This window comes from Phocoena sinus, chromosome 2 (genome assembly GCF_008692025.1).
Source record: "Phocoena sinus isolate mPhoSin1 chromosome 2, mPhoSin1.pri, whole genome shotgun sequence".
NCBI classification, from domain to species: domain Eukaryota; kingdom Metazoa; phylum Chordata; class Mammalia; order Artiodactyla; family Phocoenidae; genus Phocoena; species Phocoena sinus.
In genome coordinates, this window is record NC_045764.1 from 152,410,619 (window position 1) to 152,437,623 (window position 27,005).

Sequence of the window (27,005 nt, forward strand, 5' to 3'; positions counted from 1 at the left end):
CTGCTGAGCTGGCAGGCTGGTGGATGCCTGGAGGGCGCTCCTGCTGTCTGGCACAGATGCATCGTGGGCTGGTGCGAATGGGGGGTGGGTGGGCACTGTTAACTGTGAACTCTTCTCCAAGCAGGGGATTTGAGGAAGTTCTCTAATCTTATCTTCTCTTTGAAAGAGGAGAGTGGAATGAGCCATACCAGGTTCCAAACCTGACATTGTATGTTCAGGATCTTTGACATGAATTTGCAGCCAAGCTGGAGCATGGAAATGGATGTGAAGGGGAAGATGAATATTAGAGATTTAGGTAGACAGGTTTTTTTCCCTCCTTTGTTAAAAAATCCACAGACATTCCCCCAGAATGGCATCTCTGAATATGCAGACCGAGAGAAAATGACTTCAGAGAAAACCTAGTAATGTATTTATAATTCCTAGTAATGTATTTATAATTCCAGCAATTACTCATGGCTTTCTGGGTGGTAAGGTCTTGATTTTCTATGGCCTTGTCGCTTTACTGTATTTAAGCCTCTGCTTGGGCTTTCACCTCACACCTTTGTTCATGCATGCCTGTTAAACACATGACACATTTTAAAAAGAACTTGAGCTCTCAGGAAAGTTGCCAAGTATCTATAAAAGGAGAGATCTGTGAGCAGCATTTCAGATCCTTCCCTTGTACACCTTGGGTCTCCTTTTTATCATAGGCCTAAATCTCCATAGAGATTGTTTGTGGATTAGACCAACCTCTAATTTGGTTGCTGGATTTACCCCTGAGGTTTCAGCTTAGAGTAAGGGGTGGATGAGATACCTGTTTCCTGCAGGAGACCAGACCTGGCCGTGAGGTGACCGTGGTGTTTGGAAATGCAGACTCTTGACCTTCAAGCTGTTCAGGTATTTTGGTGACAGCTAAAGCTGCTAGGGCTGTCAGCAAGACTCAGCACGACAGAAGAGTTGTTACAATTTATTATTCTGTGAGTACCTCACACATTAATTGTTGGGCGCTGAGGTTGCAAAGATGAAAAGACAGCCCTTGAGGTTGAAGAGATGAACAGATAATTAGACTCTAATGTAAGAAGTGCATAAATAGAAGAAACAAGTGCTGTGGAGCACTTGTTAGAATTTTATCTTATACCTATTTACGTAAACCTCTAGATTCATTGATTCACTTTCCATTGTGAGTTTTAGTGTATATTCTCTGTGGGAACCTTTTGGACAGTGTGTTACACGTGCACTCGTAAGAGGCCCATTTAGGGTCAACCCAGCCTTAACTTGGAGTCCTCCTAATGCAGAGTTAGGCTTGTGAGGATCTGAGATGTTTGTAGGGCAGTCGTAGCGGTTTCCAGTTTGTGCCAGGAAGCAGAGATGGCACAGTGGGTATGAGCTTGGTAACCCATTTTCAACCCCTGGTCAGCTTATGAGCATCTAACTTTATTGTAAAATAATACTGAAGAGGCAAAAAAAAAAAATCTTCTTGAGGTTTTCAAACTTCGCCATTGGTGTGGCCCCGGGTTTGAGAGCACCAGTAGTAAATGCCATCACTCTGCCTCTCTCTTATCGAGGGCCTCGTCTGGTCTTGTGTATGAATGGGTCTGTTGTTCACTGGCTGATTGACGTCCTCAGCGTCACTCCCAGGAGGGAAGTGCCTCTCTCAGGGAGAACAGGTCAAGACGGCATGTAGCCCTTCATTCTCTTTCCCACTTGAACTTCCCTGGGAACTTTACTTAGGACAGAGGCTTCCACATCCAAAGTAGTCAGTTTACTATTCTAAAGTAGATTATGCATTCTTTATTTCCAATTGCCACCAGTTCCCCAGGATCTAAAATTTTAGCATCTGTTCTCCTTTTAACGTCAACGTTTCAGCATTTTGATTCCACAACCAATATTGTCCGACTCTCAGATGAGCCAGATAGATTCCTGTGTATTTTCTGTAGCTCCGTTGACTACACTGTAATAACAGTAGCAAGACCTTGTTCGTTGTCTTGTCACAAGGATTGTAGAAGTTGAAGTGCTTTATCTAAAATGCCTGTGAAATAATCCATTTCATAAGATATTGTGAAACTTTGTCAAGGTCTTAAGTAGTTGCAACTAACATGAGCTATCTTCCTCATCTAAGTCAATAGTAGGTTCAGACTTAATTCAAGTCTAATTGCCCATCCATCACCGATGTCTGCTTCCATTTTTGAAAAAGCCCTCCATTCACTTTCAGACAGTATTATTTCAGGAAAATGAAACTATGTACGTTTGTTGGGTTTCATACAAAAGGATCCTGATTTAATTAGAGATAGTTTTACATTTTATTCTGCTTTTTAAACTGGATTTTCCATGCCGTCAAACTTCATAGCCGTCCAGTAGAGACATGTGCTTTGGCATAGTGTCGTGCAAGATGTGACAGTGCCATTGTTTATCTTTCATGCACGTAGTACTAAACGTGGTCTGTCAAAGAGTGCTAGGTTGACATGGATTGAATGAGGAAGCCAGTCCCCTTGAATGAGTTAGATATGGTACAAAATAATTTTTACTTGGAACTGAGTTTAAAATTCTGATCAGTGTGCGTTCCCTTTAGTCCGCTTCTACCTTATGCAAAACTATGAGCAAGAGGGTTTCTCAGGGCTGCCTGTAAACCTCCTTGTCTTCTATCTAATTTTATGTTGAATCCCTCCTCTGCTCTGGAGTAGTTAATGTTCTTCGCTAGATCCTGTATTAGCAGAAATGTTCACACTCGGCATTTTCAGGGTATTTCAGATACAGTGCTGTTTGGCAGGGGGCCATGTTTCCCTCTACTCAGAAGGACAAATGGATGGAGTCGAGAATGGATTGTGAATAAAAACGCCACTGGGTGTTGCTTAAACCTACTATCTTAGTCCATTTGGGCTGTCATAACAAAATACCGCAGACTGGGTAGCTTATAAACCACAGAAATTTATTTCTCACAGTTCTAGAGGTCGAGAGTCCAAGCTCAGGGTGCCAGCATGGTCCAGGGAAAGCCCTCTTTCAGGTCACAGACTTCTCACTGACTGTGGTGGAAGGCGCTAGGGACCTCTCTGGAGCCTCTTGTAAAGCTCTAATCCCATGAGGTGAAGCCCTCATGACTTAAGCCCCACCTCCTAATACCATCATCTTTGGGAGTCATGATTTCATATATGAATTTTGGGGGGACACAAACATTCAGACTATAGCACTTTGCAGTTCCATTATTATTATTGTTTTCCCTGTTGGTCCCCTGTTCTCTTTATCCCTGCAGTATCCTTACAGCTGGCATCCCTTGGCGATTCAGAGGGCCTTGTTAAAATATCTTGAAGGGCTCATTGCTCTCATACTTTGCACTGTTAGCCGAGTTCTGGATCTGCTTTGGACTAGCTGTGTATCACTGGATCAAATCTAGGCTTCTTTCCAGGAAGTGGACGACCAGGTCTGTTTGATTCACTCTATACCCCCATTCCTAGCACGATGCCTGGTTCATAGCAGGCACTTGATAAATATTTTTATTTATTTATTTATTTAAAATTATTTATTTATTTATTTTTGGCTGCGTTGGGTCTTCGTTGCTGCATGCGGGCTTTCTCTAGTTGTGGCGAGTGGGGGCTATTCTTCGTTGCAGTGTGCGGGCTTCTCATTGCCGTGGCTTCTCTTGTTGCAGAGCACGGGCTCTAGGCGCACGGGCTTCAGTAGTTGTGGTGCATGGGCTCAGTAGTTGTGGTGCACGGGCTCAGTAGTTGTGGCTGACGGGCTCTAGAGCGCAGGCTCAGTAGTTGTGGCGCACGGGCTTACTTGCTGTGTGTCATGTGGGATCTTCCTGGACCAGGGCTTGAACCTGTGTCCCCTGCATTGGCAGGCGGATTCTTAACGACTGCACCAGGAGGGAAGTCCAATATATATTTTTAAATGACTGAATGTAACTTATCTGAGCCTCAGCTTCCTCCTCTGTAAAGTGGGATAGCAACTGAGGAGGACATTGTGAGGCTCAAGGAAAGAACCTTAGCAGCAATAATGTTATGGGCGTTTGTGGAATCAAAACACTATTACATATGGTCTTATGTGTGCATAGAAGTGCTTTTTAAGCCAAAATGTAGCATGCATATATAAGGAGTTGTTTTTACTCTGTTCACTACCTCATCCAAAGAAGTGGAAAGTTAATTTGAGAAACTATACTCTGGGAGGTGGCAGAAAGTCCCGGGCCTGCAGATGTATCCTGGGAGGCAAGCCTGGTCCGAGGTGGGCATCCTCTGTGCTTTCCTCCCTCAGGGAGCATTCCAGAAAGCCTAATCAGATGTGCCTTTGTTAGCAGTCTACAAAGCTTCCACTGAGAATGTGGTTTGTATGCTTTGCATCTGTAATGGAATTAGAGGGCAGCAGAGGACAGTGAACCTCCTTCTGGGTGGAAACCGTGCTACCGTTGAGTAAACTTGTAGCCTTTGTCAGCTGAGACCGCTGAGAAAGTGCACACAGAGCAAGTGGGCGCCGCTGGTGTTCTTTGCCCTTAGTTTACTCACCATTTGCCTTACCTGTCTCAGCTCTTCAGGCAATGACTTCTTATGTAATTGTTTTTCACAGGGCAGTCCAGATGAAAAGAGTACTGATGAATGCACTTCCAGCCCAGTAAAACATGGAGAGGAAGAACCCATCCAGAGAGGGCTCTAGAAGGCTCTCAGCCAAACTGAGCAAAGGCCCAGAGATGAAAAAAGTGTCTCGTCAACTCGGCATGGCAGCTGCTGAGTCAGATAAGGACTCTGGATTTTCAGGTTAAAAATACCTTATCATTTCTACATTGTAATGAATGATTTGCCTGAAAAACGTCCTCCGTAAAAACTCATTTGTGTGATAAGGATGGGAAGATTTCACCCACAGGAGAAATAGTTTTCTGATCTCTTCAAATGGTGATTCTGTTGCCATATGGCGGGATACTCATCCCAGTCACGGTGGGGTTAGTTCTGAAGGAATGATATGACATCTTTTTTCCACTTAGACTCTCAACTTTAAATCTTATATTTCCAACTGTGGCAAGTGGCTACTGGAAAAATATATTTAAATACTCATAATTCTATTGTCTTACCTCTTTTTTCATAGGAATAGTTACATTGCAGGGAAAAATACCGGCATGTTGTCACCACATATAACAAATTAAACAAAAATAGTATATAATTTGTTAAGATAACTTTTTTGCTGAGAAAGTGTTTGCTGTGTTTAAAAACATTTCCCCCCCCATAACCCATCCCTGCCAGTATTTGTGCCTTTTGTCTTTGGACTATGAGCCTCCTGGCCCTATTCCAAACTTGAGTATCTGTTAGAGACAAGAAAGCAAGACAGTTTTCCTTATTGGTTTGTCTTAAACTTTATCTGAAAGGACTAGTTGCATACCCAGTAAATCTTTTAATTTTGTGCCGAGGCTTTTTTATTTCCAGTTCTGAGAGTAGTGGCTTAAATATGGCTCTAGTGTCAACATTTTGGCCCAGGGGAGGCAGAGGGGTGATGCCAGGGGATTCTGGCTGGGTTAGCATCCTGAGAGTGGAGCCCTCTCCTGGAGAAAGATTTATATTATCCAGCCCACAGAGACTTACCAATCCACCGTGTTGATTTATTAATTTATAGTGAGAAATGCAGCTGTTAGGAAAACTAGAACTCAATCATCCTTAGATTGGTGTATTTTCTCCCTGTAGGTATGCTGCACGGGAAGCCAAATTATAAATAGACTGTTTCTCAGAGGAACAGAGCACCGTCCTAGGGATTAGAATAAGGACAGTTCAGGGAAGGGAGGGCAGGTTTATAGCCCTTTGGGTTTTTCTTCTCAATCTTTTAGCATTGTTTCCTAAGCTTGCCTCATCATAAGGCTCATCTGAGGCATTTGTTAAAAATACTGATCACCAGACCCCTCTTCTGGAGACTGTGATATTGAGGGTCTGGGGGAGGACCCGGAATGTGAGTTTTATATTTTTACAAGTGTCTCTGGTGATTCCTGTGATCAGACAGGTTTGGGAAACTTTGCAGGCCTAGTGTCTTTTTTTTTTCTTTCTTTTAATATCGTGTTTGTTTTTTGTCTGTTTTTCATATCATGAAGGTAATACATGCTCATGGTAGAAGCTTAGAAATTTAGGTACATGCAAAGAAGAAAACAAACATTAACCATACTCCCACCCCCTGTTATTCTCAATACTGTGGCCATTTTGGTACTTCTTCCAATAACTTCAGTTCTGTCAGACCAGCTGTTCTGTAGCATGTCCCAAAGTCTGGATAGTTTTTCTGAAAGTTTCCTATTCTCTATGCAGAAGTGCCTTAAGAAGTATTGTGCTGTTCACATAAGGCAGTATCAAAAATACTCAGATTCACTGTGCTCCAGAAAGTGGCCCTAGTGAATACCTTCAGTCACATCTGGGCCAGGTGCCAGTGGTTTCGTCAGTGCCTGAGTTATTGTTCCAGTTACCTTGGGATGTGATGTAATTTGCAATTATTAATTAGCTGCAGTCCATATTGAGATTTTTCCCATTGTCCCAATAGTGGCCTTTATAATTGTTAATCTTTTTGTATATTTGTTTGTTTTGGGTCCAGAACCCAGTTGAAGGCTGTGCATTTCATTTAATTGTCCCTGTCTTTTTTTTTTTTAATTTTAAAATTTTTTAAATTTTTGGCTGCGTTGGGTCTTTGCTGTGTTGGCTTTCTTTAGTTGCGACGAGCTGGGGCTACTCTTCGTTGTGGTGCGTGGGCTTCTCACTGCGGTGGCTTCTCTTGTTGCGGAGCACAGGCTCTAGACGCATGGGCTTCAGTAGTTGTGGCACGTGGGCTCAGTAGTTGTGGCTCGCGGGCTCTAGAGCACAGGCTCAGTAGTTGTGGTGCACAGGCTTAGTTGCTCCACGGCATGTGGGATCTTCCCGGACCAGGGCTCGAACCAGTGTCCCCTGCCTTGGCAGGTGGATTTTTAACCACTGTGCCACCAGAGAAGCTCTGTCCCTGTCTTTTAAATCTTATTTAGTCTAGACCAGCTCCTTCGTCTTCCCGTTCTTTTTTTCGGGACATCGTCATCTTTAAAGGAGTTAGGCCTGTTCTTTTGTAGAATGTTTCACACTGGATTCCTCTGGTAGCTTCCCCATTATCAGAAATAGGCTAAACATTTTTTTAATAGAAAACTAAATTTTTGATGTTATATCCTTCTCATTGCAACACATAAGGTGACTCCTAAGTGTGTCTTATTCTTGGTGACACTCTGATTAAAGGAGTAGATGTATACCAGATTTCTTTATTGCAAAAGTACTCTTTTCTCTTTGTAATTAATGAGCAATTTATGGGATGATACTTTGAGATTGTGTGACTATCCTGTTCCCCAGCAGACTCTTGACTAGTGATTTTAGCATCCATTGATGATCCTTGCCTGAACCAATTACATTTGTGGTTTGAAAATGGTGATCTAATTCTATCATTCCTCGTATATTTTATTAGCTGACAGTCATCTTCTCTAAAGAAGTACTTCTCTCCTCTGCCCCCTTTTTAGAGCATCACTGTGGATTCACGGAATTTTTTTGTGATTTTGTTTGTCAATCCATTATCATTATTATTTTTGATACTCAAATTGCCCCACATTTGGTCAGTGGGAGTCCCTTCTAGGTGGCGCCTGTGTCTTTGACATGTCCCCATTTGTGTTGGAGCACTTCCTTGCTTTCTGGGGCAGTAAGATGTCCAGGCTCATCTTGCACCTTCCCTGCCAAAGATATCGGCCATTCCTCCAAGGAGCCCTGGTTTCCTTTTTGTGCAGAATGACATTTAGAAACCAAGATACACGTACAAGGTACGCACTTTTCTTCTGAAGTCCTTTGTTTCTGGCCTAATGGTTCTTAACTAGAGGTGCACATTTGGATTACTTGTAGTGTTTTGTGAAAATAACACGTGCCTGGACACCAGATAAATCAATTCAGTAGAGTGAGGGGAAGACCCCAACACCAGTAATTTCTAAAAAGCGTCTTTGGAGAATCTGATTAAATGCGAGTGTTGACAGTTGCTCTCTTCTAAATTACGGTCACATTCCAGTCCTGCCTCATCCAGACGACTCTGAGATTCTTGATGAGCATTTAGGGTATTCCCAGACTCCTCACTGGCAGGGTTACTGCAGTCTCTTGGTTTACTCCAGCAGGGAGCTAATTAAGCCCTCTCTGTATGGATATCACATAGAGCAGCCTTCTTTTCTTTGTGGCAGAGAGTATCTTTCCATCACCCATTGTGCAGAACCCCCAGTGGGCACACTCAGCGTGCATTTAGGACACTAACAAAGGAGGTGCTTAACTGGGTGGAGGAGGAAGACAAAGAAAGGCACATTGTAAACCTCACCTTGATGAACTTATCCAGAATTTTACAATTAGAAAACTTAGGAGGAAGCTGTTTTACTTTCAGAGTGGAGGTAAGTCTTGAGGTTTTATAGGTTGGTTTTGTTTTTGTTGTTATTGTTACATCATGTAGTGCCCAGAGCCTCTAAAGGTCTTATTAATCTTGCCCCAAGTCACACGCACACCCCTCTTCCCTTTCAACCACAGATTCTTAAAAGTAATGAGCTAACTTCGAAGGCTTTACCCACTTCTCCTGTAGACTGGTGATGGTTACTTTCTCATGAACCCAAATGGATGCAGGCTTTTGTCTGTAATAGAGTTAGAAGGGAAGTCAGCTGTCCTGAAGGGCAGTGATTCTCAATCTTTTGGGGTGGGAGGGATAATTATGGCTCCCATTGAGAATCCAGTGAAAGTTAGATACCTACTCCTCAGAAAAATTCACAAAAACACATATCACAAATGTTCCATTCCGTTTCATGGGGTTCATGGCTCCCCAGGAGGACTGGTTAAGAGCCTGAGTGAACTGACCATTTTTCCGCCCACCAGATGGGAGCTCTGAATGCCTGAGCTCGGCAGAGCAGATGGAGTCTGAGGACATGCTGAGCGCCTTAGGCTGGAGCCGAGAAGACAGGCCAAGGCCGAGCGCCAAGCCTGCGAGCGGTGCCTTCCCAACGCTGGCCCCCATGGTTGTCATGAAGAACGTGCTGGTCAAACAGGTGAGGAGGACTGAGCTCTCATAACTTCTTTGCACGCCAGAGTTTCTGAGCTTCCTGTGCACAGAGCTTCTCCCTCTCTGCCAAGGAGAGATGTGAGAAGCAGACCACCGGCACCACACCAACACGTGCTTCTGTGCTGGGAAGAGGATGTGTCCTTTCAACTACTGACGGTGTTTGAAAAAGGAATACAAGAGTCATCACATGTGTTCTTATTTTCCAGATAGTAAGACTGTTTTATTTCTGTGTCCCTAGTTTGTCCAAAGCGATCTGGAATACTTTAGTCATGTTAAACGGAACCAAGCAGAAATGTCCTGACTTCTATAGTGCATGCTAAGATATGACAGAATTTAAGGTAGAAACAAGAGGATCTCTTTTTAATTTGACTGGGACTTGTAGAAATATTTTTTTGAGAAGTAGAGGCAATTTCCCTGTTTCTCATGTTACATTCTGAGCACTTTCTTAGTAACCAGCCAAAGCTATGTCATTAGTGAGAAAGGAGCTCTTTGGTTTAGGTATGGCTATACCAGCAGACTCCACCCAGCATTGTTGAGGAATTGAAAAATAACCCTGTTTCAGGCTTTCTTATATAACTATGCAAATTATGTGATTATTGTCTAGATACGAAAGAAAAGAAGATTTAGATAAAACTCTAAGCTAAGCCCCAGTGTTTGGAACAAACAACTCAATCCTATGAACTTGAAGAACATGTAACCTTACCCTACTTTGCTCTAAACTAGATCAGTCCTCGCATGGGTCCGTTGCTGCGGCTGCTCAAAGCTATTGAAGGTTGAAATCTGGCTGTATGTTGTTGACCTTCCCACCTTAGGTAGAAGAACGTGGCTCTAGCCTGACAGGAGACCTTAATGTCTTAACTATTACCTAGTTATTGCCAAACAACACAAACTGATTTTCAACAAGGCAACCTGGTGAGTTTGGAAAAAGAATTTGCAGATATTTGCTTGGCAGATCACATCTCAGCTGGAAGCACAGCTCTCCTCACCGAAATGAGGCGAGAGAATAAAGACATGAAACGGAGCCCAAATGAGATTGTCCAGGCCCCACCGGTGCTTCTCAGGGCTTCCTGTCTCCTGCTCTTTCCTCCCTGCCTTCCTCTCTGGCCCCCTGGTTACTCTTTCTTAGGCATCTTTGTTGATTGTCGTGGGCGAGGCCGGCAGCTCCAGAGGGCTGTTGCAGGGTGAGTGGGCGGGTCCAGCAGAGCCATCTCCTTCCGGACAGAGACCCACTGGGAAGGCTGCTGGACTTGATCAGGAAACAGGAGGCTTGGGGGCAGGCTGACCTGATGGAGCAGTCTCGGAGTTCTGTTTTTTCACATATGCTAGAATCCAGCACATTCCAGATTTAAAAGCATTATACACTTTTTAAAATCTCTGCTTATCGCATAATGTCTTAATTATTGCTGCTTGGTTTTAGGATTTTTCTTTTGAGGCTCTGATTCCAGTTCTGTCACCAGACTGCGTGATCTTACACACAATTACTTAATCACCGTGAACTTTATTTTCTTCATCTTTAACATGAAGCTAGGATTGATTCTAGAGATCCTATCCAAGACCCTATGATTCTGAGATCCTATCCAAGTCTAAAGTCTTGTCTGGTATTCCCTCAGGTGATCTCAGTAAGAATGGTACCTTGTAAAATCTAAATTAGAACAAATAAGCTAAGTATCTAAGTGGGCATAACAATAGCATTAGGAAGAATCATCCAGTGAAATCAGCTTGGGAAAGCAACGAGTTAGGTATTTTCTGGATCCATTTGCCTTGTAGGTCAACCCTTATGGCATGAGTGAGCAGGGGGACAGCCTGAAGTTCTGCTCTTGACTGACCTGGACGAGGCTGATCTCTTCTTTGAAAGACCCCTGATTTTTGTATCTCCTCTGACGGGGGAGTGTTTGCTAGGCCCAGCATTGCTTGCTTATGGACATCCAGAGTGTATTTGAACACCAAGAGGGCTCCAGAATGGACTCTCCAGGTCATGCCAGCCTTTGCACAGGAGATGAACTGTAGTTGAACTTGGCCAGGAGTTCCTAAGCAGGTATCCAAGAAGCTGGAATGTATGCAAATCAGGTGCCGGTGTGGGAGCAGAGTCCATCGCTTTCCTCAGATAAATCACATGACTGCACTAAGGGTAAGAGCCTCTGTCAGGTTCTCTCTCTGCCTGTAGCCTCATCTACACTCATATCTCTGGGCCTGGGTTGGAATTGGACTGGCTTTTAAATATTAGAGACAGGTTCATGGAAAGTCCTTGTAATAAAGAGTCTGAGTCCATCTTTTAAATGAATAAATACATGAGAAAAGTAGCCATGCCCTTCTTTATTAGATTACTATCTGAATCAGTACTTTAATTAAAAATTATGTATCATTGATCAGTAATAGAGCAAAAGCAATGTAGCAGAACGGTTTGGATGGGTTTTAGAGTCAGAGGGTGGAATCCTATCTTCACCACTTAGTAGCTTGGGGACTGAAAGCAAGTTATTTCAACTTCCTAAGCCTCGGTTTCCTGTTTGTGAAAGGAAATGGTAACTACCTCATGGGATCATTATGGCAATTCCGTGAGACAACGCAGGTGGCACCTCACACACAGTGCTACCCTGTGGTAAGCACCCATACACGGTGGCTGTTCCTGCCTTGCAGAGCTCTGTGGTAGTCGGGCATTATTGCCTTAAATACAGGGGCCCATGGACTCCTGACAATATGTAACTTTTTAATCAAAAGTTGTTTTCAGGTAAAAGAGGTTCCAGATGTAACTAAATGAAGATAGACTGGTGTGAAGTCACATTTATAGTATTGAGATTAGCACATTTTAACTTATGCCAGCAAATTGTACTATCCATCCTTTTTTAAAGAAAAAAATTTTTTTTAATTTTTATTTATTAAAAAAATTTTTTTTGTTGCACTGCACGGCATGCGGGATCTTAGTTCCCCCACCAGGGATCGAACCCGCGTCCCCTGCAGTGGAAGCGTGGAGTCTTAGCCACTGGACCACCAGGGAAGTCCCCTATCCATACTTTTATTGCCTTACTTGTGACCTTAACTATGTCACTACTTCACGACCTTCCTACAGTTTCTTTTTCTCAAGTGATAGCACTTGAATAAAGATAGCTATTTCCTCCAGTTTTCCCTTAAGAAAAAAAATATATGATGTCAGCCCCAAATGAATTTTTAAGCCACATCTCCAGTCATGTTAAGAAGGGCTACCCCGTGTGTGAGGGAGGCTCTGTACTTATATCTGAGTATTTGCTTTGCCTCTTGGACAGCTGCAGGTAACACGTAGTGTGCTGCTCTTTTCCTTTGCTTTTTCCTTCAGGGCAGCAGCTCATCCCAGCTCCAGTCGTGGTCTGTGCAGCCCTCCTTTGAAGTGATCTCAGCACAGCCCCAGCTCCTATTCCTTCATCCACCTGTACCGTCTCCTGTCAGCCCATGTCACGCTGGTGAGAAAAAGTCGGACTCCAGGAACTACTTGCCCATTCTCAATTCTTACACCAAAATAGCCCCACACCCAGGCAAAAGGGGCCTCTCCCTCAGCCCAGAAGAAAGAGGAGAAGGTGGAATGCAGAAGAAGATCTGTACTGAGAGACTTGGGCCAAGCCTGTCTTCTAGTGAGCCGACCAAGACTGGTGCTGGCCCACCCGGGCCCCTGACTCCAGCGCCCCCCAGCACCAAGCTTGCCGAGGACTCAGCTCTTCAGGGTGTGCCCTGCCTGGTGGCAGGTGGGAGTCCACAGACGCTTCAGCCAGTGTCCAGCAGCCATGTGGCTAAAGCTCCCAGCCTGACCTTTGCTTCCCCCGCCAGCCCTGTCTGTGCGTCAGACAGTACCCTGCACGGGATGGAGAGCAACTCCCCGCTGTCCCCACTGTCAGCTAGTTACAGCTCCCCTCTGTGGGCTGCAGAGCACCTCTGCCGCAGCCCAGATAGCTTTTCAGAGCAGCGGCAGAGCAAGCACAGGCGCTTTCAGAATACCCTAGTAGTCCTACACAAATCTGGTTTGCTGGAGATCACTTTGAAAACCAAGGAGTTGATTCGTCAGAACCAGGCAACTCAGGTGGAACTAGACCAGCTAAAGGAGCAGACCCGGCTATTTATCGAGGCCGCCAAGAGCAGGGCTCCTCAGGCTTGGGCCAAGCTGCAGGCGTCTTTAACATCAGGGTCAGGTCATCCTGGCAGTGACCTAGAAGCGTTCTCCGATCAGCCAGACATATAACATAGAAGGCATATTTTCCTGTTACTTGAGTGGTTCTTTTTAACTCTTTTACCGTTATCTGCTCCTGTTTCCCAAAGCTTATGTAAGAGCTTTCCTTTTAAACTTAAACTGTTCAGCGGTTCACTTACGAAGCCACATGCCGATACCTGGCTGCTGTCTTAACCTGTGGTCTGTGCACAGTTTACCTTTGTCTCCGTTCCACTGAGGACCTCAGATTTGGGTGTCCTCGAGTCCCTCTTCCTTAGCCTGCAGGCACTTCGATGGATCACGGGGCAAAGCGGGAAAGATGCTTGTGTGGGGCCCCTCTAGCTGTCACTTCCCACCATCCCACTCACTAACCGTGATCAGGGATGCAGTGACGCAGACAAGCATACAGAGTGACACCTGTCAAGCCAGGGAGTAGGTGACATAAGGAGCCCCCCGTGGATCTTCCCTTGAAGGTCTTAGTCACAGAGGAAAATATGAGAGGAGGGTGTTTCCATTTTACGAGGCATTGTGCCATTTGGGAGAAACCTAAAACGCTCTGGGCACACATTGGTCCTTGGATGCAAGCACTTAATCACTTAAAGCTTTGTTTCTTTAAACTCGAAAGTCGAGGGGAAGGGGTAGTACCGTTAACTCGTACACTTTAATCATAAGCCAGATTTCTGTGAAACTGGTAGGTGAAATATTTCAGATTTGTAAAGTATGGAATGGATTTAGGACCATCTGGAGCTACAGTTGATGAACTGCTTTTTTGACTCAGAGTCTGAAGAAGGGAGAAATGGCTAGCATCTCTTGGTTGAGAGCTGGAAGATTCTGATAATTTATGCTTTTTTCTCTCTCTGTCTCTTCTTTTGAAACAATGCAAAAGAAGATTTTCTTATATGTGAAAATCCTAAAAGAGAGCTTCATGGTTCCCGATTGTGTAATACAAGTCAGCCCTCTGCTACCATCATTTTTCCCCCCTTTGTTTTTACAAAAGAGGAAAGAAATGATTATTAAGCTTGAAAAACTTTGAATTAAAATCATCATAAAATCATCATAACATCATAATGTTATGACATTAAGTCCACAAAAAATTGGAAAACGTCATCCATTTTCTTTCCACATCCAGAGTTTTCATTTGTCTTACGTCACGGTGACGTGGAGCAGTCTTCTGTGTTTCTTTCGTGCATTGGATTTGGCTGCAAAGCCAAAGGTGTAGTGGGTTATGTGAAGTCCGTCTAGAAGTGGAGAGCGTTATGAGAACTTGCAGATGATACACACCCTTTCAGCCTCATTGTAAACTAGATTTCTAAGTCGTAAAGTTGCCAGCTTTTTATCCTCCCATTTAAAAATTTCATCCTCTTGAAAATCTTTGTACCGATTACTTTAGTAAGAAATTCTGTGTGACCAACTTCATCTTTTCTGCAAGGAAAATGTTCTTGAAGTTCTACCAAGGCCAGAAGCTAATGCTCATGCTTGCTGGGTAGTTGTAACTCTGAACATAGTTTTAAAATTACAAGGCTTCAGATTGCCTGCATTTTGTTCTCAAACATGCACAATTTAGATACGACCAATTTAGAAGTAAACAACTCAGTGAAACCTTTAGACTCTCCTGGTAAATGCAGAATTATTACCTGCCATTTGCTTTCTGAAAGATTTCACAAATCAGAGCAAACGTGTCTTTAAGCAGACTCTGCTCCTTTTACTGTTTTTCTCTTGGCCCACACCCTTTGCCTCCCCTGAATCTGTGTGGTGCTGCAGGAACTCTGCACGCCGTGCTAGGAAGCTTCCTTTCTGGCAGAGTGTTTGGCAGCAAAGCTCTAGAAACAGGTGCCTTCAGAGCAGCCTGGGCACCAGTCATGAGTCTTACTGAGTCAAAAATCTGAACACACTTGCTGAGAACCAAATTTATTCCTTCAGAAAAACCCTCTGTGGAGCTTTATGCGTCTTGGACTCTTCTTCCTAGATTAAGGTTTGCATTCCCTCCTGTCAGGTACAAGACGATGAAAGCCGTCATTGATCCTCGCTGCTGAGTGACAGGGAGAAGCAGCACCACCCCGCGGCTCTTCTCTGATGTTGTAACTCAGTGTGGAAGTCTCTCTGGGCTCTTAGCATGGGTGTTCTTTACCTAGTGGAGCAGTTAAGCAGATGAAGCCACTTAGAGAAGCTGGTCGTGGAAGGAGAGATCCACTGAGGCTAGCAGACATGTGGAGCCAGAAACCAGATCGGCAAATGGAGGAACCTCGGAGTTGACTGGAAGGATCTCCGTCGGTTTCACGAGGCTGTAAGTAGTAGTGGTTTTAGTGATGCGTGATTTGATCTGGTATGAAGTTCCGTGGCAAAGCTGCTGTTTTCTAAAAGCCATTCTTAGCTCAAACCAACCCTTAAGAGAAGTTTCGGCAGATTGTGTCGGCAGTATTGAAAGACATCTAGAAAAAGCTGCTGATTGAATTGGTTGTGGGAATGGAGTTTGGTGACATTTGTAATTTAATACACTCATTGCTTTTTATGGATTGTGGTATTGTCTGACTTTACTATGATTCCTTCAGCAGAAAAGTAACTCTTGTGCATATATTGAAGTGTTTTTCCAGCTATGAATTCTTTAGGGTAGAGATTTATTTACCAAATGTGAATTCTTTTGAGGAAGTATGAAGTTTTGTAGAAATTGACTGTGAAATGTCAGAGAAAAATAAAAGTCACTTACTTGAAAACTATTTGGCCTTTGGGCTTTATAACTGCTTAAAATGCTAAGTGAAATCACGAGTAAATGTTTGATTGATTTAGGTTTCATACATACGTACTCGTGTCATTTGGGGATACTGGGATTAGTTACTGAACTTGTGGAAATTCATTGTTCAGACTCTCACCGGTGTGAACTTAAGGGAGATGCAGGCACTTAAGGCAAATGGATAGTGCAGCTTTCCCTGGAGTCATGGAGGTTTATACTGGGTAGGTTGGGAGGAGAGAGAGGAGAATACAATCCAATGATTTCCTCCATCTGATAACGACGCTTTCACAAACAGAATTTTTAAGTGGCAGAAGCACTACAGTCGTCTCCTGGGATAAACTAAAGCCATATCAAGTGAAGTTCTTTTACTACAGAGCGGTCCTTAGCAAGTACGTCTCCAAGCCTTTTCCTTCCTGCTTCTCCGAGGTGATTCCTAAGGCTCTGCTCCTCCTCATCCAGGTTCACCTACAGGGTCTCAGCAGGGAGATGTGTAGTCTTCCCTGCTCTCTGAGGCCAGTCAGGACACCCCTCCTGGGGTTTTTAAGTCACTGGGAAAATAAAAAGCTTATCATCATTTAAAGGCCTGTAGGGTTGCCATAGTCTAATTCTTAAAACATTATTTCTGTGCTATACAATTTTCTAAGTAACGTTTAAAAAGATGGCTGTAAGACCACTAAAACAAACAAAAATGGGTAAAGGTGGCTAGAAGAGGCCCCTCCTGAAATAGAGAAGCACCCTCCCGTAGAGATGGAATCTAGAGACACGAGAGCCACTGAGTGTATACTGTAAGGCTTAGGCGAGCCCTGTTATTGTCGTCCCTGGCCCTTGGACATGATTCCTGTATGTGGAAATACCTGCCCGTTGCAAACATGTCTGTTTAATCCACGTCTTTTATGACATAATTGCAGATTGTAGCCTGGTGCAGTGGGGTCGAAAGACCTCCATGCACCTGTCACACCTGTCACTCATTAACTGGGTGACTTTGGATAAGTCACTGAACCTCTAGGTATCACTCCTCTCAGTTGAATAATAAAGAACTGGAACTGGTTCTGTCTATGGTGCTTCCCATCTCTAACCATTTATAAGATCTCTGTCACAGGTGAGGCTTAAAATTACAGATCTTCCTCATTTTACAGTGGGGTTACATCCTGATAAACCCATCATAAGTTGAAATTATCCTAAGTCAAAAATGCATGTGGCGGCATGGCCTTCATCAAATCCAAAAGAGTGAGCTCAGCGGAGAAATAGCCGCGCACCCTTCCTGCCGAGAGTCCCGGTCCACATTGGAAGCAAAGAGACAGTTTTCTTACAAAAAGTTGGCAGTTATCATAGAGTTAACAGTACTGTCTAGGCTGTTGCAATATATCCTGCTTCCACTCCCTTCTCCGCCTCCTCCTGTATATCCTCCTCGATTAAGTATTAAAACAGTGTTTGAGTTGAAAAGAGTTTGTATATATTTAAATGAATACCTTTTTATACTCTTTGTTACATGTTTATAACCAGTAGTTAGTGGAAAATGTTTTGAAGTTTTTTTTTGTTTCGTTCTTGGTTTTTTTGTTTTTGTTTTTTAACTTGGGTTAGAATTTTTCTTTTTGTACTCTTTCTTTCAAACAGAGTTCTTAGTAACAGAGGCAGTTCCTGAATTCAAATAAACCTGACCTACCGAACATCATAGCTTAGCCCAGCCAACCTTAAACTTGCCCAGAACACTTACATTAGCCTGCAGTTGGGCAGGATCATCTCACACAAAGCCTATTATATAATGATGTGTTAGATAGCTCATGGGATTTGTTGACTGCTGTACTGAAAGTGAAAACAGAACGGTTGTCTGAGTACAGAATGGTGGTAAGTATATCGGTTGTTGACCTTCGTGATCGCGTGGCTGACTGGGGGCTGCCCAGCATCACGAGGGGATCCTACCTGCACATCACTAGGCCGGGGAAGAGATCAAAATTCAAAATTTGAAGTAGGGTTTCTGCTGAATGCCTCTCTCTTTCGCACCATCGTAAAGTCAAAAAATCCTAAGTCGGAGACTGTCGGTAATCAATTAAATTTTAAAGAAAACCCTGGGTGCCTACAAAGTAGGTTCCTAGTGCTCTGGTTCGTTGATTTTAAGGTGTTCTGTCAGATTTTAAACTTATTATATGTGACTCTGGGAGAAGCATTTTGCCAGCCTGCATTGGTTTTGCTTACCTGGTTGCGGCGAACATGGATTTACTAACTCCCATATAAGAGACTGCCCTCGAATGAAGACTCATTAGCCCCAAAGGAGAATAACTGGGGATTAAATCAAATTATGTCCTTTCCTAGTCAGTCATCTGCCAATAGCTCTTTCATCTGAAATGAAGGACATAATGGGTTTTTATATTTTAGAGAATATGTCAGTTTGCTTTTATTTTGTTCCAGATTTCTCTCCCCATAACCTTTTTTTTTTTTTTCCCCATAACCTTTTAATATATTTCTCTTGGCCCACTCCCTTTGCCTCCCCTGAATCGGTGTGATGCTGCCTCAGCTCTTCTCTGTGCACCGTGCTAGGAAGCTTCCTTTTTGGCAGAGGAGATGTTTCTGCGTGTTTTCTAAGGAGGCTCTTAGGTCGGTTTAACGTTACTTTAATGGTAAATAGTCATAGACCATGTAGATGTGGTGGTACTTTGTAAGGACTCTATTCTGGTCCCAGGCTCTGGGTATCATCTTTCATCCCCACCGGGAGAGAGGTAAGAGATGAGAAGAGGTCTGCCCGGGCGACACAGCGCGAGCAGAGTGGCTGAAGAGAAAGAGGCAGCAGAAAGCAGCTTTATCTCAGTTCCCTTTATTATAAGAGAAGGGGAGTAGTCCTTGCTGTCCACTTGACATCCCGGGATTATGGTGAAGTACAAAAAAATGATGTCTCTAAAGTACTGTGAAATGCTCCACAGAGCAAGGCAGGCTTCCTGCACGAAAGCCCAGCAATGGAATTCAAGTGATGACTTTCCACCCCTTAAGGGTTGTCATTTGCTTAGAACAATTAACAGTATTTTCTACCAACATCACACTGACGACTAATGGGAAGAGAGTAAATCTCAACCCAGCCTTTGACTGGTTTCCTGGAAGGAGATATTCTGTGGGTCCATGGACTCCTGTGACCACTTTGGCATTTTCCTCTCTTCGTTCTTATGGCACGTGGCTTTCCTATCTGTTTCTCTTTCTGAAGGATGGTTATGCAAGGCATGAGAGAATTGCTTGAAAGAACAGTCTGTGTGGTTCCTGCCTCACATTACAGCATCTGGAGGAGATGAGAAAGAAAGAGAAAAGCCTGTGGAGTAACACAGTGAGTGGGTGGAAGCTGTTAGGAAATGAAAGGGAATAAAAACTGAAAGTAGGATCCCGAGGCCAGCCCGCGTGAGGGCCCAAGTCAGGTTGAATGATGTGCGTTTGGAGCGAGGCCTTCAGAGTGGCTTGAGAGCGCGAGAGTAAAAATAGCAGCCTTTAATCTTCCTAAAGCCTCACTTTATCTCAGGAATTGCAGGGGCCTTGGAGGAGTGCTCGCTAATTCTGGTAAATGTCTGTATAACAGAGGTGGGCCAGGGCCTCTGTTCTCCAGGGTCACCCACAAGCCTTTGGCCTCTGGCTGGGCAGGTGGGAGTGCTTGGCTTGGAGCCTATCCTCCGTCCGGGGCCAAGAGCGCGGCAGCTCCTGAGCCCTGGCCGAAAAACCCAGAGCTGCTCCCACTCGCACATAGTAAAACCATAATACCCCTCCAGAGAGCTGGGCTGAAATCACCATCTCTTCTGCTCACCCTGATACAAATTCATAAGTCGCCCCAGAGTCAGGGGAAGAGAAGAAGCTTAAAGATACCCACAAATAAAAAACTGCACCTTCAGTAGGCCCTGCCTCCTATTTAACAAGTGCAGGAAAGTCTGGTTCTGGAGGTCAGGTGGTCCCCCTAGAGAATGATTAATTCTGACTCCCCTCTGTTCTTCAGCAAGGCTTCTCGCCTGTCACTGGGCTGCTCGGGAAATGCAGGTGTGTGTTCACTTAAGCAAAACACACGGAGGAAGGGCAGTAAACCACCAAAACCAACAGCCCAGGATGCCCGCAGCTGACAGGGCAGTCCCAGGCCTGGTTTAGAGAGCGTGCTTTCACTGATGGTCCCGGAGATCCAGCAGGCCAGAGGCGCTGGGGTAACTTAAAGTGAAAGCCTTTTTTTAAAGCCTCAAGCCGATGCTTGTCTAGTCAAGATGTATTTGGAAGTTTATGCTGCTTGCATTCTTGAAGCATTTTCCAGGCTCAGTTACTCTGCGAAGCCCCTAGCTAGTCACTTACCAGAGTTGCCAGTTGTACTTGTCAGGTCCGGCCGCAGTGACAGGACTGGCCTCCTGGCCCCGCCAACTGCAGGGCATAGGGAAACGTGGGAGAGCATGGACCCAGCTGTAAATGTCTCTGTTGCACTGATTTTTTTTTTTTTTCAGTACGCGGGCCTCTCACTGTTGTGGCCTCTCCCGTTGTGGAGCACAGGCTGCGGACACGCAGGCTCAGCGGCCATGGCTTACGGGCCCAGCCGCTCCACGGCATGTGGGATCTTCCCCGACCAGGGCACGAACCCGTGTCCCCTGCATTGGCAGGCAGATTCTTTTTTTTCTTTTTTTAATTTATTTATTTAATTTATTTATTTTTGGCCATGTTGGGTCTTCATTGCTGCGCTCGGGCTTTATCTAGCTGCGGTGAGCGGGGGCTACTCTTTGTTGCAGTGTGTGGGCTTCTCATTGCGGTGGCTTCCCTTGTTGCAGAGCACGGGCCCTAGGCGTGCGGGCTTCAGTAGTTGTGGCACGCAGGCTCAGTAGTTGTGGCGCACGGGCTTAGTTGCTCCGCGGCATGTGGGATCCTCCTGGACCAGGGATTGAACGCATGTCCCGTGCATTGGCAGGCGGATTCTCAACCACTGCACCACCAGGGAAGCCCCTGGCAGGCAGATTCTTAACCACTGTGCCACCAGGGAAGCCCATCTGTTGCACTGATTTTTTAATTGAGAGAAACAAGCATTCTGGGACCCACAGACTCAGAGGTGAGCAGGCATCTGACAGCACAGGTCAGCCCCATGGTCGGTCCCACTTTGGGGACCTTTAAAAATCCTCAAACGTGGTCCTCACTACTCAGATTTTTCACTCCCCCTACCCCCCTAAGATTTGTATTACTCTCAAACCCTGATCATTTCCACTGCTGAAAGCTTTTATGTTTCCTGAAGCTTACCTGACCAGGACATTACCATTGTTAACTTCGTAGTAACAAATACATAAAATTGTCAATACATTTATGTCCCAGGTGCTGACCTAGTTGTAGGGTATGAAATGGTGAATGAAACAGACATGTTTCTTGCTTCTGTTCTAGTGGGAGGGTAGCAATGACCGTCAGTTAGTCAGTCTTCCCTTTGATGGTTTGGGTCTCACCAGGTCTTGTACATCCAGAGTTCTGTGTGTGAGCCTGGGCAAGGTGATATGGCCTACTCACTTCTACTTTTATTTCAGAGATTAATGTTTTGATAATTTTTGGCTTTAGCATCCTTTGATTAGGGCAAGAGTCCTTCATGTAAAACTACTAGCTGAGAACAGAAGTGTTGATAGAGGCGCAGTATATTAATTAGTTGGTAAGTTCACTCCAACGCCCAGCACGCTAGGAGAGAGTTCTAGAAAGTGGATTAAACTGATTGGTGACACCTTCGGACTTCTGGGCTCACCCACAAGAGAACTGCGTCTGCTTTCCTCAGCCTCCCCCCAGCTGCTGCCGGCAGAAGCATTCACAAGACCTCAAGCAAGCCTGGGCACCTCCTTAAATTTTGTACCGTAGGGACCTCGCTTGCCTCACCCGAGGCCCAGCCCTGGCAGCACCAAACAGTTCCTGAGACCCAAGTCCTACAGAAAGACACACGTGGTCTCCCGCCTTGGGGCCCTCACAGCTGAGCCAGGAGATGTGACTCACGGGGAGAGTAGCAACGGCCAGGTAGTGTGGCTGGTGCCCAGGGTCAACTACGGACCAGAGTCGTGGGAGCTCTCCAAGGTCTGGAAAGGAACACAAGGCGAGTCGAGCTTTGAGCTCAGCCTTGGCGTTGGGTGGAGTTTAGATAAGCTGAGAGAAAGGGGAACAGCGTTTTAGCCAAAGGAAAGAGTCTGAGTAGAGGCATCGTGGTGAGATGGAAATACAACTTTGGATCTGGATCCGGTTTCTGTGTGATCCTGGCAAGTTACATACCCTTCCTGGGCCTCCTCTCCAAGTTTGTTAGATTACTGTCTCCTCTAAAGAGTTACTGTGCTGGAAGGTGTAAAGTGTCTACTGCAGTGGCTCCACGTGGGGAGGGGGAGGGGGTGCTCAAGAAGCAGTAATCATACGATCGTTGCTGCAGGTAAAGCACGAAGTTCGAAGCTCGAGGGGGTAGGATGGAGCCAGCTGAGCTGGCCTCCGTCCAGGGTCAGCCTTTCACGTAGTCCTGAACGGGCAGTGAAGAGCCAATCAGCCCAGCTCCCTGCCGGCCTCCCACCCCCCGCTGCACCGAAAACAGAGGCCCTCCTTAGCACACACACTTGGCAAGCATGCTCTCCCAGCCTGTCCTAGGCCTCACCCCTCTTTAGGCCTATACAGCCAGCGGGTGGGGAGCTATTGAGGAATCCGTGTTGATTGCAGGCCCCACCCTAGCCAGGATCCTAATCTCACACGTGGCCCAGACTCCTAGCTGATGACTTAGCCTCCAGTCCCGGCATAGTCTGTCCTCACACCTGTACGGGGTGAACTTCTTCAGACCCTCTTGCTCACGTTACTGCCCTCTGCAGGCACCTCCAGGGCAGCGGGTCTAGCCTTGGCTGCATAGTGGAAGCCCTTGAAAATCCCGATGCCCAAGGCCACACCCCAGACCCATCCTGTCAGATTCTCTGGGAGGAAGGACCTCCCCTTCCCTATCCCCATCAGTAATGAAAGCTCCTCAGAGGACTGCGAATGTACAGACAAAACTGGGAACTCCTGCAGTGGCTCCCCTTCGTGGGCTTGGGTTTGGGGCTGGGGCCGAGGAGAAGGGACTAGCCCTGCACTGTGCAGTGGGATCGGTGGCATCGCCATCCCCTGGAGCTTGTTAGAAATGCAGAATCTGAGGACTAGCTGATTGTGAATCTGCATTTTTACCAGGTTCCCGGGTGATTCCTGCACCCTGTCAAGCACCGGCACCAGCTTTTACTAGACGCTCACAGTGGTCCAAGTGCAGTGCCAGGTACTCACACATGCCATCTCATCTCAGCCTCACAGCCTCTCAGCCGTTAGCGCACCCTCTGACAAACAACGAGACACCGGCCATTCGTTCAACAAATCCTTACTGAGTGCCTAATATGAGAGAAGCTCCGTACTAGGGACTGGGGATCAAAAAGGGTGCTCCCCTGCTGGACTAGTGCTTAGAGACCAATGGGGTATGATGTCTGCGTTATCACTTAACAGCTGTGTGTTCATGGGTGACTTCCTTGGCCTCTCTGAGCTCCAGTTTCCTCTTCTGCAGATCTGGGCTGTGGTCATGATTCAGTGATTTCCCCTAGGCCAAGTACTCACCAGAAGGCTTGGATCTAGCGTGAGTTCAAGAATGGTTGCTATTGTTTATACTAGTAAAATACTACCATGTTGTGGGGAGGAGGGGGAGTGGGGTAGAGGGACACCAGGCCACAGTGGTGCCTGCGGAGAGGTGGCAGGGATGAGAGCGAGGTCGTGAACGCCAAGAACCTCGCAGGAGGTGATGCACGGGGGAGGAGCCGGGGTGTGGACAAGGCTGCCCTGTCCTCGCACTGCCTGGCGTCATTTCTCTGGATCAGGCTGGTTCTTCCCACTTTTCTGACGAGTAGATGAATCAGACCACTAGAAGCAGCATGAGTCTGGGCCTAGATCTCGCCCTTGGCCCGTTGAAGCTCTTTGTGGTTCCTCGAGGCAAGACACAGAGCAGCCCCTCCAGACCGGGGCTTGATTAGCCCGAGGTCCTCTCCTGCGCCCCACCTTGGCCTGCGGAGCGCGGGCGCCCCCTTACGGCGGAGCCGAGCCACAGCAGCGGGCCCTGGCGAGTCCCAGGCATGCCAAGGGCGACGGGGAAGCGCAGCCAAGCCGGCTGAGACCCCGCCCCACGCGGCCCTGGTCCCACGGGGTGGGGTCCCGGCTGTGGAATTGCGGCCCGGGCCCGCGCAGGGGTCGGGTACGCGGAATCGGTTTAGGGGTTTCGTGTTCCTCGGAGTCCCACCACTGTTTCCTGTAAGTTAATTTTCTCTCCTGAAGGCGTTGCTAATTAAATCCTTTCTCCGGCGAGCCGTCGTCCCCCTCCCCTGTTCCTCTGTTTATTAATTATCCAGCACGTGCGAGGGAGCCAGGCGCGCTCAGGTGGATGGGCCTCGCCGCTCGCTCTACTGGCCGCCTGCTCGGCTCCCTCCTCGGGTCTCTCAGGGCTCTTTCCACCTGGACCATGTGAGCAGTCCTTACAAGTCTGATTAAAAGCAGGAACAGCCCTTTTCCTGCTGCTGCTGACCTCTGCTGGCTTGGAATCCATCAAAATCCAGTTCATTGCATTTCACCTCCCCTTTCTTCCCACCTCTGAAATCGTACTCCTCACTGCTTTTTCCCCTAAGCACTCTTCCTGCCTTTCCCCCCACCGTCCAGTGCACAACACGCTAGGCAGAGGTTTGCCACACTGAGCCCAGTGGCTTGTGGAAGGTCTCACAGCTTATCTAAGGCACAGACGGGACTAGAACCCAGCTCTCCTGAAGCTTAGCCTCTCAGGGGTCACGAACTCAGAAGGCTCCAGGGGCCCTGTGTGTTGCACAGTGGGGAGGGGTGGAGTCTGCAGCAAGGGAGAGCTGTGCTTGCCCCTTTGGGGGGGTTCATTCAGTGTGCCCCACTGAGGGCCGAGAATGTCCACTTCTTGATAAGTCTTAAGAGTGAGTCCAAAGAGGGTGTGGAGAAAAGAGAAGCCTCCTACACTGTTGGTGGGAATGGAAATTGGTGCAGCCAAAAACAGTATGGAAGTCCCTTAAAAAACTAAAGTTTAAGCAATTCCACTCCTAGGCATCTAATCTGGAAACGGTGAAAACTCTAATTCAGAAACATACATTCACCCCAGTGTTCATAGCAGCACTATTTACAATAGCCAAGACATGGAAACAACTTAAGTGTCCATCGACAGATGAACAGATAAAGAAGATGTGGCACATATATGCTATGGAATATTACTCAGCCATAAAAAAGAAGGAAATAATGCCATTTGCAGCAACATAGATGGACCCAGAGTTTATCATACTGAGCGAAGTAAGTCAGACAGAGAAAGACAAATACCCTATGATATCACTTATACGTGGAATCTTAAAAAAATGATACAAATGAACTTATTTACAAAACAGAAACAGACTCAAGGACATAGAAAAAGTAATCATTACCAAAGTGGAAAGTAGAGGAGATGGATAATTAATATTGCATATTTAACTATAAAAAAGAAAAGAGTGAGTCCGATGTCCGAGCATGGCAGTGACCGGAACCACTGGGCACTTCGGACTCACCGTGTGGTGATCTTTCCAAGATGCCACTTACTGCTTAGGGGACATGTGAGCCCCACCCCCATGCCTGCCCATCCAAGGCCCAGTTCTGCCCATGCTGTGGAGAAGGTTCCCAGGCTGGCACCCCTCCCACCGCTCATGCAGGGCCCCCCTTCCCCTCAGATCTCCCCATGTCTTGGACGCCACTCTCCCCTCCTCTCTATCTACAATTCCCTATTCAGGCCTCATGTGGCCCGACTCTCAGCTCTCTATCAGGCAGGAAAAGAAGGCAGCTCCAGCGGATCCAGAATTTGAAAGGAGGCGTTGTGCCTGGGGGGGTGTGTGCTGTCTTTAAGGAGATACTGGTGGTGGGGATTTCAGGCATCACAAGGAGGCCAGAAGGGGGCATTTGGGGACAGGGACTCTGGGAAGGAGCCCACACACAGGACTGCCTCCCCTCTGGAAGCCTCCCAACGCTGGCTCTCAGCTGCTCTCGGCTCAGTTTCAGGTCAGTGCCCTGCTCCCTGCCTGCTATCTTCTGGCTAAGGCTGCCTTCAGTGGGGAGGGCGTTAACATGTGATCTCGCTTCGCCAGCTATCCCTTTGGCCCCTCCGGAGGCTTCTCTTTTCGCATAGGTTGTAGATGAGCTTTGGCGGCTGTGTCTCTTCCTCCTCAGGGCCCACTCCATCTTAGGGTCTTTGGTGCCTCCCCCGCTCTGGTCTCTGTGGGAGGGGGTGTGAGAGGTGCCCGGCTGTGCTCAGCCTTCTGGCAGTGTCTGGTCCCCACCTGCAGGTGCCCTGATACTGCCTGGGAGTAACTGCCTGGAAATAACTGAGGCCTTTCCCCCTGGCTAGGCATTGTCCCTGAGTCCTAGAGGATGGGGCCCAGCCTGGACTGTCCTCAGACCCGCACAGTCAGCCTCTGGTAGAAGCTGCTTCATCCAGGGCAACTCACCATCATCATCAGTCTGGGAGGAACCAGATACACCCCATAGTTCCTGAAATCAGCCTGTTTTCACCTGCACAGTCACCTTAAGCCGCTGACTGTCTGCTCTGTGAAGAGAGAGGCTGAGCCTTGTTCCTCTCTCTGTTCCCACCAGGGCCTGTCACATAGTAGGTGCTCAATAAATGTGTTGGCTGAATCAGTCAGTCAATGAATTGGTGAATAAAAATGCGACTCCTTGTTACTTTCCAGCAGGGAATTTATTGGATGTCTACAACAGTCCACGTCGAAAGACAATCTAGTGTCTGGGTTAAAAGGATAGATTCAGGAACAGGCAGCCTGGGTTTGAATCCCAGCTCTGCAACAAGGCTTTGGGCAAGTTATATAACCTCTCTGGGCCTCAGTTTCTTTATCTGGAAAATAGGGGTAGTAATAAATCATACCTCAAGGGGTCGCTGTGAGGAATAAATAGCGCAGGTAAGGTGTGTGTACGACAAGGGCCTGCCACGCAGAGGATGTTCAGTAAGTGCTGGTCATTCTCACTCACTGTCGAATTACTGCGACAGTAGCGTCAGTGACTGCACTCTACACTAGGAATGGGGGAAACCAGGGCACTTCATCGTCTCCATTCCCGCCC

At 46.4% G+C, this 27,005-nt stretch overlaps 1 protein-coding gene across 11 annotated transcripts in view; it reads left to right on the top strand.

The window, feature by feature from the left end:
• Positions 1 to 15,900, top strand: part of CIPC (CLOCK interacting pacemaker) — a 72,193-nt gene extending 56,293 nt beyond the window's left edge. For 4 of the 11 annotated variants that reach the window (XM_032620098.1, XM_032620105.1, XM_032620094.1 and 1 more), the window contains exons 2-4: positions 4,537 to 4,724; positions 8,835 to 9,004; positions 12,326 to 15,900. In XM_032620098.1, the coding sequence (XP_032475989.1) occupies positions 4,589 to 4,724; positions 8,835 to 9,004; positions 12,326 to 13,219 (1,200 nt within the window). In that variant the 5' untranslated portion in view covers positions 4,537 to 4,588 and the 3' untranslated portion in view covers positions 13,220 to 15,900. Of the gene's footprint in view, positions 1 to 443; positions 3,395 to 4,536; positions 4,725 to 8,834; positions 11,147 to 12,325 lie in introns of those variants that run through there. The other 7 variants (XM_032620121.1, XM_032620075.1, XM_032620112.1 and 4 more) reach the window with 7 other exon arrangements.
• Positions 15,901 to 27,005: the final 11,105 nt, after the last annotated feature.